Genomic DNA, 17,056 nt, shown 5'->3' with positions numbered 1-17,056 from the left:
CTCTCACTTCCTTCCTTCCTAGTAAATGTAGGTTTTTAGAAGCCTTTGAGGGACGGAAAGCTGTAGGGAACAAAATCCTCAGGCTTTACTTGTTCACAGCTAAACACTCTGGTTTGTCAACAGTTTTGTAGTGTTGCTGTGTAATGGGATCTCTGCAAGTTGCCAATGCTTTGACAAATTATAACAGCTTCTTTAACCTTGCCAGACATTGATGCTGTTTCTGTATAGAAATACTTAAGTGGAAGCAACAAAAAGGCCTATAGCAGACAATAAGGCCACTAATCCTGAATATAATTTCTAAAGGGGAACAATTCAATACAAAGGCTTTCAGCCTTTGCCAGCTCACAAATCCTCATCCCTACCTTATTTTAGATTCAAATTATGATCCTCTTACAGTAGATCTGATCAGATGGCTTAAACTATCAATTTCACTTTTCTTTCCATTCACTTTTAGCCTGTCTGTGATAGTTGGCAAGTTCTTATCAGACCTAAACAGTATTCCTACCCATCTGCAGCAACCAGGTTTGTTAGGTACAATTTGTCGGCACAAAGGACCATATTGTAGTTTCCTATCTTGAAGATGCTGAAGAAACGATCCTGCCAGAAAAAAAGTGGTTGTTCCAATTAATCTCTGCATGAATGTGTATCTCAGCATCATTGAATACACAGGGATTCAAATCCAGATATTTCAGGAATGAGCATTCAAAACTTTCCGCTTGGGTGGGTTAATTGGTTGATTTGGTTTTCTTGTGCATTCACATTCACATTTCAATCTCTCAAGTTCTTTCTGTCTCATTTATTAAGAAGTCTGTGGCCTCAACTGAATTCTCGGTGTCTTTAGATCAGCCTCATATTCTTGAGGCTATTGAAGGAAAGCTGCAGATTTCTGGTCATTAAGTTAAACTTCCTCAGCCTTCAAGGGAATCAGCTTCTTTTATGTCCCCAAGCAACCTGCCAGTAGAAACTTTAATTTAGCTTCCAAGATCAATGGGATCTGGGGAGTTTAGGCATTTAGGCTGTTTCTTGTTAGCTGACTTTCTCTCTCTCTCCCTCCCCCCCCCCCCAACTTAATTCACAGGCTGAGTTTGAAAAGGTCCCACTTTCATTGTGCATAGGATTTCCAATGTAAGGCAGAAGCCCTGACCATTACAAGATCCTTTTACTATACTAGAAACCCTGCATGCAGTCATCACTGCTGATTTAGCCTATTGACATAGTTCTTGGATTCAATGAATTGTGCCCCATTTCTCGTGTTTTGCCAGTATGCAACAGCAGTGGAGATAATTGATGAAAAACAACCTTCTCATGGTATACAGTGCCAGAGTGTTGAATTCTCTGCAGTGGCTTGACAGCATATTACACTGACATCAAATGCCCCAGGCTGGGATACAGTGCTCTCATATATGGAAAGTTAGGGAAGATCGTTCAGAACTATCTTCCCTCTTTAAATCCAGGAACCTAAATATCTATCTCTTGGGCTGCCCAGGGACAAGGGAGGCTGATAAAAATGCATAAAAATGAAAAAAGGAGTTCAGAATTGAACAGAAGTCCACTTCAGGTTTTGAAAAACATGTATTTGGCAAATGAAAAGAACTGTAGACTTTTTTAAAAGTTCAATTCCTAATACTGGGATTTCCAGGTTCAGTGTTTATTTGTATATTTGTAGAAGGATATGGTGACACAGACAGGTAGAAGACCACAAAAATAGTTCTGAGATCTGTATGCAACCCCAAGGCCACCTTTATCCCTCTCTGAGCTATATCTGTTTAGTGATCTGGGCCTTTTGGTATGAGTAAAGGTAGAATTATGGTTGAGTGTCACTAAATTCTGCTCTACTTGCTCTACTCTAAACATTGTCTTGGTAGATACACATTTATATTCCTTAAATAACGAGCCAAGCAGATGCAGAAATACAAGCATAGACATGCATACTCTCTGATACATCCCAGTAAGCAGGGTGCTGAAAATGTTTGGGAAGGATATACACCAAAATACTTAAAAGGAAAGTAGAAAGTGGTGAAATTAGCACTAGAGGCCATTGATTTAAGCTTGAGGAAATTAATGTTAAATATTTGGAAAATGTCCCAGTTATCAGGGCAATTAAACTGTGGAATGCACTGCTAAGGGATTTGGTGGGAAATGCTTCCTTAACAGGCAACAAAAAGGTTACATAAGCATATCTTGAATTTCATTTAAATATAATTTATTTAGGAGATTAGAATAAATATCCTGCAAAGCCAGTTACAGATACACAGTTCTGATAACTTGACTTGCTATAAATGGCTATAAATTGTCAGCTCTCAGCAGTTGACTTTTAAAAATTGGAGTGGTAAAATATCTGTTTCTCTGTGTTTTCAGAATATGTTCCAACTTCATTTTCTGAATAATGATTACCCAAATCACTGTGGCTCTTACTATGGATAAGCAACAATCTGTCCCCACCATGCCAAATCTGTTGGATTAAATGGTATTAATGTAGACTCTGTGTTGCTCTTATGATAAATTCTAGGAAAACAGTACCATGTTTATCTTGTATACCAGCATTTTTACATGCATGGAAATATGGTACTTTGCAGAATGTTATGAAACCAATTAACTATTCACCACTGAATGGAATTCTATATCACATCAGAAAAGTGAACACATGTTTTTCTGTTGTTAGGATTATTTTTTATTCTAAACTGAGAAGAATGAATTAAAACAGTGCTTCCTGAAGTATCTGATGTGAGAAACAGGCACAAATAATGATCCAAAATGCACTGGAAGAGAACCAAATTTTCATCTATAAGTTACAGCTGTTTCTTTCTTCCTCAGAAATTGACCATGGACCAATAACCAATGGCTCATTGACTGCTACCAGGCTAAGGACTATTTTGAGGTCAAAAAACTCCTGAGAGATCATTTACTTGGAGAATTGGCTGATTAGGAAAATATTAAACTTCCCCCTTACTTACAGGTTTCCTCAAGCAAATTAATCCCTTCTGAAATTTGCAGCAGAAAGTCCTCAGATCCCTGCTTGCTTCCAGATCAAGAAAATATTTTCCTTGCTTTAATTTTCATGCCCCCCATCTGTATATTGCACATACTATATAGACTTGAGGGGCATTGGCTCCTTTACTCTGTTGCAATGAAGTAATATTGTTTATGGCTGATTGATGGGCAATTCATCCATCAGGGTCAAAATTCAAAAGAAAATCTTGACATGGACAGACATGATGTTCTCTGCATTCTTGGCCAGTCCTGCAGGATGAAGAAACCTGCCTTAGGCAGTGCCGAAGACTGATGTGATGTCGGTGAAGGCAGGACCTGTAACCTGAATGATAGCAGCAAAACCTATAATGATGGTGTGAATGGCGCAACATTTGTGTTCTGAGTTGGCCAGAAATGAAAAAAAAATCATTTAGTCACTTTTGTAAGAAATGGTTCAGCCTAAAGTGCAAATTCAGAGGTGATCTGAATGAATCCCCTTTGACTTTTCCATCTAGTGTATTGACAGGGCTGGAGTTGAGATGTGCCAAGAGAAAGAAAAGTGTAGCCTTGCTGCATTAGATTAAAAATCTATCACATAAGAATGGAAAAAAAGAGTTGTTGAAAACCAACCAAGATGCAAGTTCTTAAAGTTGATCATTTAATAAAAATCATGCTCTGTCTCTATGTGAACTTGCATAGGTTTTTATACGAACAATACATTGTAAAATAAGTTGAGTATTCCTTATCCAAAATATTTTGAACCAAAAGTATTTTGGATTTTTTCCCAAATTATAGAATATCTGTATTTGGATATAAGTACATAATGAGAGGGGCTGCGGTGCTGCAGCAGGTTAAATTGCTAAGCTGCAGAATTTCCTGACTGGAAGGTTGGTGGTTTGAATCCACGGGATGGGGAGAGCTCCTGTTGCTAGCTCCAGCTTCTGCCAACCTAGCAATTCGAAAACATGCAAATGTGAGTAGATCAATAGGTACTGCTTCAGCAGGAAGGTAACAGCGCTCCATGCAGTCATGCCGGCCACATGACGTCGGAGGCATCTATGGACAACACTGGCTCTTTGGTTTAGAAATGGAGATGAGTATCACCCCCCAGAGTCGGACTTGACTAGACTTAATGTCAAGGGGAAACCTTTACCTTTACATAATGAGATATCTTGGGCATGGGACCAAAGTGTACAAATGAATTGCAATTATATTTCATATACACCTTAAACACATAGCCTGAATGTAACATTGTACACAATATTTTGAATAATTTTGTGTATGAAACAAAGTTTATGTACATTGAGCCATTAGGCAGCAAAGGTATCACTATGTCAGCCACCTATGTGAACATATTTAGATTTCAGAGTAATTTGGATTTCCGAATACTGGATAAGGAATGCTCAATCTGTATTTTAAAATGTTGATGGAGGCTAAATGTTGAAATATTCAGTGTTCCCTCGCTACTTTACAGTTTGCTTTTTACGGATTCGCTGTTTCACGGGTTTTTTCATACAGCCCTCCCTCCCTCGCAGGCACAAAAGGGCCCAGGCTGAGGTGCATGGTAATGTAAACCTCAGCCGCATGAAGGCAGTGCCAGTAGGCCCCACCTGCACCTCATCGCCTCAGTGAACAAAAAGGAATACAGTACAGTACATTAAAAGAGGGAGGGAGGGAATATAGTGTCCCTACTTTGCGGATTTTCACTTATTCCTGGAACATAACCCCCGCGATAAGTGAGGGAACACTGTATTGTGTTATTGCCAGTCTTCCAATCAGATTCCACTTTTGAACTTGAGTTTGAGGCTTTGCACAGGTTTGGCTTTTTGCCCTCTCATGTTAGTCTAGTGCTTTGTTTTCAGTGATGACTAGCCAAATTTCCCTGGGAAATTCACACAGAGAAAATACTGTTAAAGAAATTGTTTATTAGGCTGCTGCTTTGCTTTTGCTCTGCTACAAAAATAAAGCAAACACAAATGCTGATTATATTCTCCTCCTCCCCAAGACATAGGTATGTACACAGCATTCCCCTTTCCACAAAAAGCCCTTAAGCAAATGGCATAATCCCTCAAAGACCATTATGAAATTATTTCAAGATCAGTTGACAACACAAATCTAACCATTACTCATAATTTGGCAAGCTCTCACAGTATCATTTTTACGTTAAGTGTTTTATTTCATGGATAATATGTGTCCTGTTCTGTTGTGGCACTTCTTCCAAAGTCTGTGTTGTTAAATTTTTATATCAAACCATGTATTTAAATGTTCACTATGTGGTGATGCTTACATTTTAAACCCCCAGTGATGATGGAATTGGTAAGTTTTGATATCTGAGAAGCAGATCAGAGAAGTACTTTGAGAAACCATCAGTAAGAAATAAAATCACAGAAACAGTTGAATACAAACCTATTACACCACAATAATGTAAACCTTCACACTTTTTGGCAATGTCACACATTCTTCTGGAAATTGGGTGGTCTGATGCCACATCCTCCTTATAGCCTGGATCTGTCATCCTCAGACGTTCACTTGTTAGGTGGGAAAATCTTTGCTTCAGTGATCCAGGCAAAGGAGTGCCCCAAAGAGATTTTCCGAAGTTCAAGAATGGGTTCAAATGTGATGGAAATGCATTGCCGCTTGTGGAGACTGTTTTGAACAGTACCATGTTGTAAACACAGAGTTATTTCACATAAATATGCAGGTGCACATGTCTCCTGCTGTTAATAAAGGCATTATGACCTGACAGGCATTCCTTCTGTATGACCATCATTTGTATTTTTGGATTCAAATGTAGGCATTTTAAGTTCCAAAGTAGAATATTTAGTTAAATGAACTGAGGCAGAAATGGTCCTAAACATGTACGTGTGCATTAAGGAGCCCCACTTGAATGAATGAACCTTTATAAACACTTTCCAATATAAACATTAAAACTTATTAAAACTTAAAACTTATTCAAAAATTAAAACTAGCTCTTTAAAATTATGATGGCAGAAACATAACAATGGCAGAAACATAACAATGACAGTGTCTGATTTGTATCCTCCCAAACCATTGCCATTTCCATTTCTGACCTCAAGTATGGATTTCGCTACTTTAGCTCTGATCTTTTGGGCTGTGATTGCAAATGTAGCAACCTTTAGTGTTATATTTTTGGAATAATCTGCTAGCAAATCACAGATCACAGCAGATTGTTGCCATGCTGCCCTTTCTTCCAAGCGTGTTCCCAGGAGATTTTTCCTAGGATCATTATACAAGGGGCAATGTAGCAGATAGTGTGTTAGATCTTCTTTTTCCCCTGTGCCACAAATGCAAAGTTGTTGGACATGGGTGATCCCTTTGTATCTTCATTTTCATTTTCACTTCATTTTCCATCTTGCTGGGGTCCAAGGACTCTGGCCAGAGGTGAGAGCAGCAGTGTCAGGTCAAATAAAGGACAGGATTCCTGTCCATTTCATGGTTGTGTGGAAGTTCAGCAGATGCTGCTTATCATACAAGCATCGCTTACTTAAATTCTTCCTCTAGTTCCAATATATTTCTTCAGTACCCTGCCCCCAAAGCAATGAGATTGGAAGATCCAAAGACTTCATCACACTGAAGAAGGAAAGTGTCTGGCAGAGCAAAGCTCAGTCAGACTCTGTGTTGAAATGGAAGTGATGATTTCTTTACCTTCATCACACTATTAAATCTCTCAGTGTAACTGGCTGTTAGGAATTGTGGGAGTTGAAATCCAAAACACCTGTAGGGCTGAAATTTGCCAAAGCCTGATGTATTCTGCTGGATGCCACCTTACCTTATATATTGGGGTTTTTTTTTGTCAAGAACTAACAATATTTTTTTTTTTCTTTGTACATCATAGTATACACTAAAATGTCTTTATCTATATTTTATTACCAGCTCTTTCATGTGGCGTATGTCCTCATCAAATTTGCCAATTCACCTCGTCCAGATTTGTGGGTATTAGAAAGATCTGTAGATTTTGGAAGAACCTACAAACCATGGCAATATTTTGCTCGTAAGTATCAATTTTAGTGTCTTCACTCAGTTCCAATTAGCTGCAGTTTGACATCTCATATGAGTAGTTTATTATTTATAGTTACCTAATAAGGGTCTGAAAGCACCAAAGACCACAGAGAGGAGAGGCAGCACATGAATTCTTAGAATGGCATGTGTGATGTCTTACTTGGTTTTCCCTCTCCTGCTTATTTCCTGGTTTGTTGCTCTTGGGTGGAATGTTCCATTTGGCTCTTGTTTTGGGGGTGGAGCTTGGGGCTCCCCTGTAGGTTTGGATGAGATGGTTCAGCCTGTGAGCTAGTCTCTAGAGCAGGGGTCCCCAAACTAAGGCCCGGGGGCCAGATGTGGCCCATTGAAGCCATTTATCCGGCCCCCATGGCACAAGGGCAGAAGAGGGTTGGGCTAAATGACCCAAGGGGTCTCTTCTTCTCTTACAACCCTTATTATTATTATTTGAAACACAACAAGATGAGTCCACAGCAGACACTGCTGGCTGTTGTACTGGATCACACGGCAGACACTTCCTAAGTGTCTAGGACTGTGTGATGTATCGGCGAATAATGCGGGCAGATCCCAGTAAGGTGGCCTTCTGCAGCTGGCAGATGGTAATTTTGTCAGCGCCGATTGTGTTTAAGTGCAGGCCAAGGTCTTTAGGCACTTGTCACGACCCAGGCTGCAGAGCACCAATAACCATACACAGAGGCCAGAATCTATCTAATATCTTTATTAAGGAAATAAGTAAAGGCAATAAAAATAAGTGTAGAATATAGTTCAGAAGAAGACCTTTCAGGGAAGGTCAATTATAGTCCAGGAAAACAATGTCCAATATAAAATATTAAGGTCCAAAGTTGTAATCCAGTAACCGAAACACTCACTTTGCCAAGCAAAGTGAGGGGAGATGACAAGGTTCTTAATCCAAGGAACTTGATGTAAGGCTAGGAAGTAAACTTGATTCTTGGAACACAAGGCTTGATACAAGGCAACAAGGAACGAGGAACAGGGACAAGATCCGTGGTAAATACTTGGCAAGGTCCGGGAAGCAAGGCAAGGTCCTGGAAGGCAAGGCTGAGTCCTAGGAAGCAAGGCAAGGTCCGTGGAGCAAAACAAGGCTGGAAACGTGAACGAAGGCTTGGAAACGGGAACGAGGCTTGGAAACGGGAGTAGCGCTGTCCACACACAACCTACTCCAGTAGCTGACGAATTGACTCCGCAAAATTCCTTCAGGGCAAAGAGCCTAAATAGGGTCTCGTTTTCCCACCAAAGAACACTTCTCTGGGGAACCAGAACCGAAAGTCAATCTCTGTGTCCAGATGCATGACTCCCTAAAGTTTCTCATGAAAGCAGTCTTAATCAGCTGAATGCCTGGCTGCGATTCTCAGGCTTCTGCGATTAGCCTGTTGAACTCCTTTTTGTTGTTGATAATAATTACGGCGAGAAAATGGGGGAGATTTTGACTCAGGGCTTGTTTGGCAGATTTCTGGAAGACAAACCTCCTGCAGGTGCAAGGGCTCTAATTCAGGCTGGGAAAGTTCCAATTCTGGCTGAAACGGTGGAAAACCCAAGTTTTCCTCTTCATCTGTCACAACAGCGCTAGGAACGGGACTACATGGCCCATGAGTCATCACAGCACTGCACCCAGTGTGCCGATCACCACTGGGACCACCTTGACTGGCTTGTGCCAGAGTCTTTGTAATTCGATCTTTAAATCCTCATATCGTGTCAGCTTTTCCCGTTGTTTCTCCTCAATCCTGCTGTCCCTTGGGATTGCAATATCGACAATCCATACTTTGTTTTTTAACACAATTGTAAGGTCAGGAGTATTGTGTTCCAAAACCCTGTATTATTATTATTATTATTATTATTATTATTATTATTATTAATTATTATTATTATTATTATTAATATTATTATTCTGCACAAAGGCAGAAGGGGATTGGACTCAATGGCCCAAATGATCTCTTCCAACTCTCTTTATTATTATTATTATTATTATTATTATTATTATTATTATTATTGTTTTTGTTGTTATTACAATAATAATAATAATTATTATTATTATTATTGCTCAGTGGCCAACTATAGTCTGGCCCTCCAACGGTCCGAAGGATCGTGAACTGGCCCCCTGTTCAAAAGGTTTGAGGACCCCTGCTCTAGAGGCTTCCCCCCCCCCTTTTTTTTTTCCATTCCAGAGCAAAACCTCTTAGAGATAGGTCTTAGATTTGGTCTGGGTTCATTGACCTGGTAAATTCAAATTGGCAACCTAAATCACGTATTTACCTCATAGTGAAGTATTTATCATATAGATATAATAGTTTCCTCATAGCTTTATGTACTTACCTTATAGTCACAGCATAGCTGATAATTTACCTCATAGCTTTAGGTACTTAACATCATAGCTAGTATTTACCACACACCATAGCTAGTATTTACCTTATAGTTTCTTCACAGCCTTGTACTTACCATATAGCATACCTCATAGCTTTAGGTACTTAACACCATAGCTGGTACATACCTTATAGTTTCTTCATAGCCTTGTACTTACCATTATAGATAGTGCTTATAGTTTCCTCATAGCTTGTGTGCTTATCTCATATAATCTTTATAGCCTTCATTCTCAATCAATATAGTTTTATTTCTGTATAATTTCAGTTATTTTACCTCATATTATTTCTAATACAGTAAAAGGTTTATTTTCTGTGTAATTCAACTCAATCTACAATCTGTTTTCTATTATATTTTTCTGATTCAACATTCAAGATTCCTGCTTGAAATTACCATTTCCCGTGTTCAATAAACATATTTTTGGTTATCTGAAACCAGCTGCAAGAGTGTTTACTTTAAGGTTTGAGGTATAATACAGCGTAAACCGATCGCCGCTTGGGTAGCCAGACACATATAGATTGTTATTCCCCCAGCGTGCCTTCACAGCATGTTTTTAAAACCAGGAATAAAGACGATAGCCCTATGCAAAGATCAGTATACATACATCAATTAAATGCTAGGCTCTGCATAGGTTTGGGCTAAAAAGGTATCAGATAATTATGATAATCATGGTGATTCTTGATGTCAGTGGGACTTAGCTGTGTCTTTTTTGTCCCAGGATTTAAAAACAAATGAGGTGGCTAAACTCCATTTCAAAATTGGATGGTGCTTATGGTTCCTTTACAAATGTGGCACAACATATCTAGTTTCCTTGTCCTTTCTCTGAATTGGAGAAAGATATATAGTCTAAAACAGGGGTCCCCAAACTCTTTAAGCAGGGGGCCAGTTCACAATCCTTCGGACCATTGGAGGGCAGGACTATAGTTGGCCACCAAGCAATAAATAATAATAATAATAATAATAATAATAATAATCCCCCCCGCAGGTGCCACCTTGACGTGGTGGGGGGGCTTAACTGCTCCAATGATGACTGAGGGCTGTGCTGGCGGTAGTGTAACTACCGGCAGGTCCAACCAAGCCAGAGAGGCCTCAGCTGAGGAGCACAACCAAGAGCACCTAACCCATTAGCATTATGGAGAATCAAACCCAAACGAAGTCTATACTGGCTCGGTCGTCGCCCAGGATAAAAAGGACCGCGGTGGATGCTGCTGATTCTGGACATCCATCGACAAGTGGGCTACGGAATCATCAAAACCCAAATGAACAGTCACAGAAGCGGCAAAAATATACAATGCCAGAAAACCGCACAATTATGAAATGCTACTACAAATCTGAACCTCAAAGGCGTGGCTACCAAAAAAGGATGCATCAACTGTGGAAACAAGAGTACCCTGACTCACAGATAACAGAACCCCGACTGGCTGACCAACGAAGATTCATAATCAGAAACAAAGTGTTCAGTGAAGTTGAACTTGAAGAAATCCAGAAAATTTGCAAAGTAGATTACCATCAGACCACAGCACAGACAGCAGCAGAGACTCCAGCAACACTTGGAATGGTGGAACAGATTGAACCAGAAGAAAGAGTGGAGCTTTTGCAAGAATTTGAAGAACCAGCACTTGAAACATCTGCTGAACCACCAGGAACCTTGACAGCAAGACAACAAGAACTCAAGGATAAGATCATGGCTCATGCTGCAGCAAATGCAATAAGAAAGCGGCTCCCAACTCTAAAAACAGTGCCCAAGAGACACCTGGCGCCTCTCATGAAAGATGTGAATGCAGTACTCTCCACTGTCCAAATAACATCAATTGAACAAACAAATCAGTTTGCCTACAGTGCAGCAGTGATAGTAACAGAAGAGCTTGGGCTCCTACAACCAAGGCAGCCCCAAAGAAAATTGACTGGAAAACCAAAGTGGAAGGTCAGGCTAGAGTTGAAAATCAAGAAACTTAGATCAGATGCAAGTAACCTAAAAAATATGAAAGAGAGGAAACTGAAGAATGACAAAATCAAGCAATACCTGATCCGAAAGTACTGGCTGAACACCAGAAAAATTGAAGAAGCTTTGGAAATTGTGAAAGAACAAATTACAGCAACAGCCAGAAAAATTGAAAGGTATGAAGCCAGAATCATCCAGTACAGACAAAATCAACTGTTTCAATCAGACCAAAGACGGTTCTACCAGAGTCTGAACCAAACAACAGACACAGTAACCATAAAGCCAGAGAAAACTGCAACAACAAAGTTCTGGAAAGAACTTTGGGAAAATAATAAAAACTACAACAAAAACGCTGGGTGGATAAAGGAGTTTGAAGGAAAATTCTCACAGAACAAAATGGAACAGATGGAAATAACAACTGAAATGATCAGCAAACGAGTGCAAAAAGTCAAGAACTGGACATCGCCTGGTAGTGATAAACTTCATGGATTTTGGCTCAAACATCTGATTAGTTTACATGGAAAAATGGCCCAACAATTCAATGAGATGCTGCAGAAAGGAAGTATCAGTGAATGGCTAACAACTGGAAGAACATACCTGATACAAAAGGATCCAGCAAAAGGAGCAGCACCAGGAAACTACAGGCCAATAACATGTCTGCCCACTATGTTTAAACTAGTGACTGGCATCATAGCTGACAGAATTCAAGACTATCTTGAAGAAAAAAACATCTTGCCAGATGAACAGAAAGGCAACAAACGGAAAAGCAGGGGCACAAAAGACCAGTTATTGATTGACAAAATGATTCTGGAGAACTGTAAGAGCCGAAAAGCTAATCTTCACATGACGTGGATTGACTACAAAAAGGCCTTTGACTCACTCCCACACAGCTGGATCATCAAGTGCCTGGACGCCATCGGGATTTGTAAAACCGTTGGCACCTTCATTGAAAACATGATGGAGCACTGGAAAACTGAACTGTTTGTTGGAAATGAAAGCTATGGACTTGTCAACATCAGGAGAGGAATTTTCCAGGGAGACTCATTGTCCCCTCTGCTTTTCATTATCGCCATGATCCCTCTGTCAACAATCTTACAAAAAACAAATCTCGGCTATCAAACATCTAAGAATTCTCACAAAATTTCACATTTGATGTACATGGATGACCTGAAGCTATATGGGAAAACGGAAACTGAAATCCAGTCTCTGACCAACACTGTCCAAATTTTTAGCACTGATATCAACATGGAGTTTGGTTTGGACAAATGTTCAACAGTGGCATTGAAGAAGGGAAAAATCATTGAAAGTGAGGGCATAAATATGCCCAATGGCCAAACAATAAAGTGTCACCAGCCAGAGGCCTATAAATATCTGGGCATACTACAGCTGGACAACATCAAGCATGAACATGTGAAAACTGTGGTCAGCAAAGAATACATACAAAGGGTCAGAAAAATTCTCAAAAGCAAGCTCAATGGAGGCAACACCATCAAGGCCATAAACACCTGGGCCATACCTGTCATAAGATATACTGCTGGCATTATAAATTGGACACAGGTGGAACTGGACAATTTGGACAGAAAAACAAGAAAACTCATGACCATTCATCATTCACTGCACCCTCGCAGTGATGTTGACCGGCCATATCTGCCTAGAAGATCAGGGGGCAGAGGACTCTTACAAGTAAAACAAGCAGTCAAAGAAGAAGTACATGCCCTGGCAGAATATGTCAAGCAAAGTGAAGAACCTGCTTTGATTGAAGTCAAAAATCAGAAACTCCTCAAAACACAGCAGACAAAAAACCAGTACAAGAAAACCGCACTACAAACTAGAGCTGACAGCTGGCACAACAAAACACTGCATGGAAAGTTCCTTGACAAAATTGAAGGAAAAGCTGATAAGGAGAAGACCTGGCTCTGGCTCACGAATGGGACCCTGAAGAAGGAGACAGAAGGCCTGATCCTTGCAGCCCAGGAGCAAGCCATCAGAACAAATGCAATTAAGGCCAAGATTGAAAAATCAGCTGATGACCCAAAATGCAGACTGTGCAAGGAAACCGATGAAACCATTGATCATATCCTCAGCTGCTGTAAGAAAATCGCACAGACAGACTACAAACAGAGGCACAACTATGTGGCCCAAATGATTCATTGGAACTTATGCCTCAAGTACCACCTCCCAGCAGCAAAGAACTGGTGGGATCACAAACCTGCAAAAGTATTGGAAAATGAGCACGCAAAGATACTGTGGGACTTCCGAATCCAGACTGACAAAGTTCTGGAACACAACACACCAGACATCACAGTTGTGGAAAAGAACAAGGTTTGGATCATTGATGTTGCCATCCCAGGTGACAGTCGCATTGACGAAAAACAACAGGAAAAACTCTGCCGCTATCAGGACCTCAAGATTGAACTTCAAAGACTCTGGCAGAAACCAGTGCAGGTGGTCCCGGTGGTGATGGGCACACTGGGTGCCGTGCCAAAAGATCTCAGCCGGCATTTGGAAACAATAGATACTGACAAAATCACCATCTGCCAACTGCAAAAGGCCACCCTACTGGGATCTGCACACATCATCCGAAAATACATCACACAGTCCTAGACACTTGGGAAGTGTTCGACTTGTGGTTTTGCGAAACGAAATCCAGCATATCTATCTTGTTTGCTGTGCCATACAACGTCGTTGTGTTGATAATAATAATAATAACAATAAAAATATAAAGAGGGTTTTAAACAGAGGCTGGATGGCCATATGTCGGGGGTGCTTTGAATGAGATTTCCTGCTTCTTGGCAGGGGGTTGGACTAGATGGCCCATGAGGTCTCTACTATTCTATGATTCTATGGTTGGAAGAGACCCTTTGGGTCATTGAGTCCAACCCCCTTCTGCCTCTGTGCACCAAAAGCACAAGCAAAGCATCCCTGACAGATGGCCACCCAGCCTCAATGTTAATTAATAATAAATAAATAAATAAATAAATAAATAAATAAATAAATAAATAAGGGTTGTAAGAGAAGAAGAGACCCCTTGGGCCATTTAGCCCAACCCCCTTCTGCCCTTGTGCCGTGGGGGCCAGATAAATGGCTTTGATGGGCCGCATCCGGCCCCCGGGCCTTAGTTTGGGGACCCCTGGTCTAAAACTTTGTGTGAGTCAAAAACAATGTGGTGTCATTTTGTTAGAACAATTATCCTTGAGGAGGTCAAGGGATAGGATTTGAATTTACCAGGGCTATTTGTTGGTAAACTCCTGAGCTGCTGAACTTGCTGGTCGAAAGGTTGGTGGTTTGAATCCGGGGAGCGGGGTGAGCTCCCGCTGATAGCCCCAACTTCTACCAACCTAGCAGTTTGAAAACATGCAAATGTGAGTAGATCAATAGGTACCGCTCTGGTGGGAAGGTAACAGCACTCCATGCAGTCATGCCGGCCACATGACGTAGGAGGCATCTACGGACAACACTGGCTCTTTGGTTTAGAAATGGAGATGAGCATCACCCCCCAGAGTTGGACACAACTAGACTTAATGCCAGGGGAAAACTTTTACCTTTCCCTATTTGCTCCTTAGTGTGACATTTCATGATAACTTACATTGAGTTGAGTAGTGCTCTCAAAACCAGGAGCCCTTTTGCACTACACAATTACAGCAGCTTTATTCCATTTTAGTTGACATGGTTCCATCCTTGCAGTCTTGGCCATTCTGAATTCCCAGGCAGAGAGCAATAGTTCCTCACAAATTTACAAATCCCTGTTATCCATAGGATGCTGCCCGTGAAATTAAAATGAATCTATAGAGCTTACATTGTGTAGTGTGAAAAGGGCCCAAGAATGACATTCAAAACAGTCAGTCTTTAAAAAAAAACCCTCTTTCCGTTTTCTTGTTCTTAGATTCTAAGGCAGATTGTTGGCAACATTTCGGAAAGGAGGCAAATATTCGTGTTAGAGAAGATGATGATGTTATTTGTACCATAGAATATTCTCGGATTGTGCCTTTAGAAAATGGAGAGGTAAGTTCTGGAAAGTAATGCCAATAATACTAATTGACAGTTACATAGTGTTTTGTGCATTCATGGGATTTTACTGCACATTTTCAATATTTGTACTGTAACAACCTACAAGGCAGGAGATGAGTTTTTAATCAATGAATTATCATAGAATCATAGAGTTGGAAGAGACCTCGTGGCCATCCAGTCCAATCCCCTGCCAAGAAGCAGGAAAATCCCACTTAAAGCACCGCAACAGAGGACCATCCAGCCTTTGCTTAAAAGCCTCCAAATAAGGAGCCTCCACCATACTCTGGGGCAGAGAGTTCCACTGCTGAACAGCCCTCACTGTGAGGAAGTTCTTCCTAATGTTCAGGTGGAATCTCCTTTCCTGTGGTTTGAAGCCATTGTTCTGCACCCTAGTCTCATATACCAATGTATTCTCTTGTAACAATGCTGAAGAATAGGTTAGTGGAAGAAAAGGCTTAGGGAGCTCTAGAACTACACATGGCTGTTCCAAGAACATACACGAAGATTTTCCTCTCGGTCCCCATTCACACTACAGACTATAGTGCTTTTATTCCACTAACGGCCATGGCTACGTCATACAGGATCCTGGGGTTTGTAGGTTGTTCAGTTGTCTGGATGAGAATTCTAAATTTATCTCCTTAAACTACAAATTCCAGAGTCTATTAGTTGGAACCATGAGAATTAAAATGGAATCATACCTCTATAATTTTGCAGTGTGAATGGGCCCCATATGCCCTCCGTGTTTCCTGATTTAACACAATTGCAGCTGCCAGTCACCTTTTGCTTTGTTATTATTTTTTGAATAATGAGATATTTTGAAACAAACTTCTAATTAAATTGATTTACATTTATCTATTCTGTAGCTAGGAGCCCCCGGTGTTAAAGCACTGAGCTGCTGAACTTGCAGACCGAAAGGTCACAGGTTCGAATCCGGGGAGCGGAGTGAGTGCCCGCTGTTAGCTCCAGCTTCTGCCAACCTAGCAGTTTGAAAACATGCAAATGTGAGTAGATTAATAGGTACTGCTCCAGCGGGAAGGTAACAGCGATCCATGCAGTCATTCCGGCCACATGACCTTGGAGGTGTCTACGGACAACGCTGGTTCTTAGGCTTAGAAATGGAGATGAGCACCAACCCCCAGAGTCAGACACGACTGGACTTAACGTCAGGGGAAACCTTTACCTTTACCTTTATTCTCTGGCTATAAACCAGGAGTGGGAATCACATAGCCCTTCTGGTGTTGCTGAACTGCAGTTCCCAGCATTCCTCATATTTGGCAACATTGACTAGAACAGCTGGAACTTTTCATTCCACAACATCTGGTCAAACACACATTTCCCACCCTTGATTTAAACATGCACTTTGGTCTTGATCTGGTAAACACTTGTCACACAGATAATTTCCTTTTCCCTATTAGCAGGACTTCCTGTATTAACAAATGTTGCCTGGCATGGATAAAGCTTTCAGTCAGCTCCTAAAATAGTATAGTTCCAAGGATTATGTTCAGACCTTGTGGTGCTCATTGTTATCCTACAAGAGAGTCTTGTTGAAATGAGCTCTAGTTCAGTTTCTTTAATCTTTACAAAAACTGGCTCTGGTTTATGGGAAAATTAGCCACAACGTTTGATATTTTCCTGTTGTCGTGAAAGCCGTTAATTAAAAAGACCCATTCAATGCCAGCACTTATTTCATGACGCTATGGGCCAGATCTCAAAAATCATGCTGATCAAAACCACTGATCTTTT

The 17,056-nt window shown here is 40.7% G+C and overlaps 1 protein-coding gene across 1 annotated transcript in view; it reads left to right on the top strand.

Moving 5' to 3' along the window:
• Positions 1 to 17,056, top strand: part of lama3 (laminin subunit alpha 3) — a 163,549-nt gene that overhangs the window by 13,895 nt on the left and 132,598 nt on the right. The window contains exons 3-4 of the mRNA XM_016992892.2: positions 6,865 to 6,982; positions 15,189 to 15,307. Of these exons, the coding sequence (XP_016848381.2) occupies positions 6,865 to 6,982; positions 15,189 to 15,307 (237 nt within the window). The remainder of the gene's footprint in view (positions 1 to 6,864; positions 6,983 to 15,188; positions 15,308 to 17,056) is intronic.

The sequence above is a fragment of the Anolis carolinensis genome, chromosome 4, assembly GCF_035594765.1.
Source record: "Anolis carolinensis isolate JA03-04 chromosome 4, rAnoCar3.1.pri, whole genome shotgun sequence".
Taxonomy (NCBI): domain Eukaryota; kingdom Metazoa; phylum Chordata; class Lepidosauria; order Squamata; family Dactyloidae; genus Anolis; species Anolis carolinensis.
Note: the sequence above shows the minus strand (reverse complement) of the source record. Positions and strands in the feature narration are given on the sequence as shown.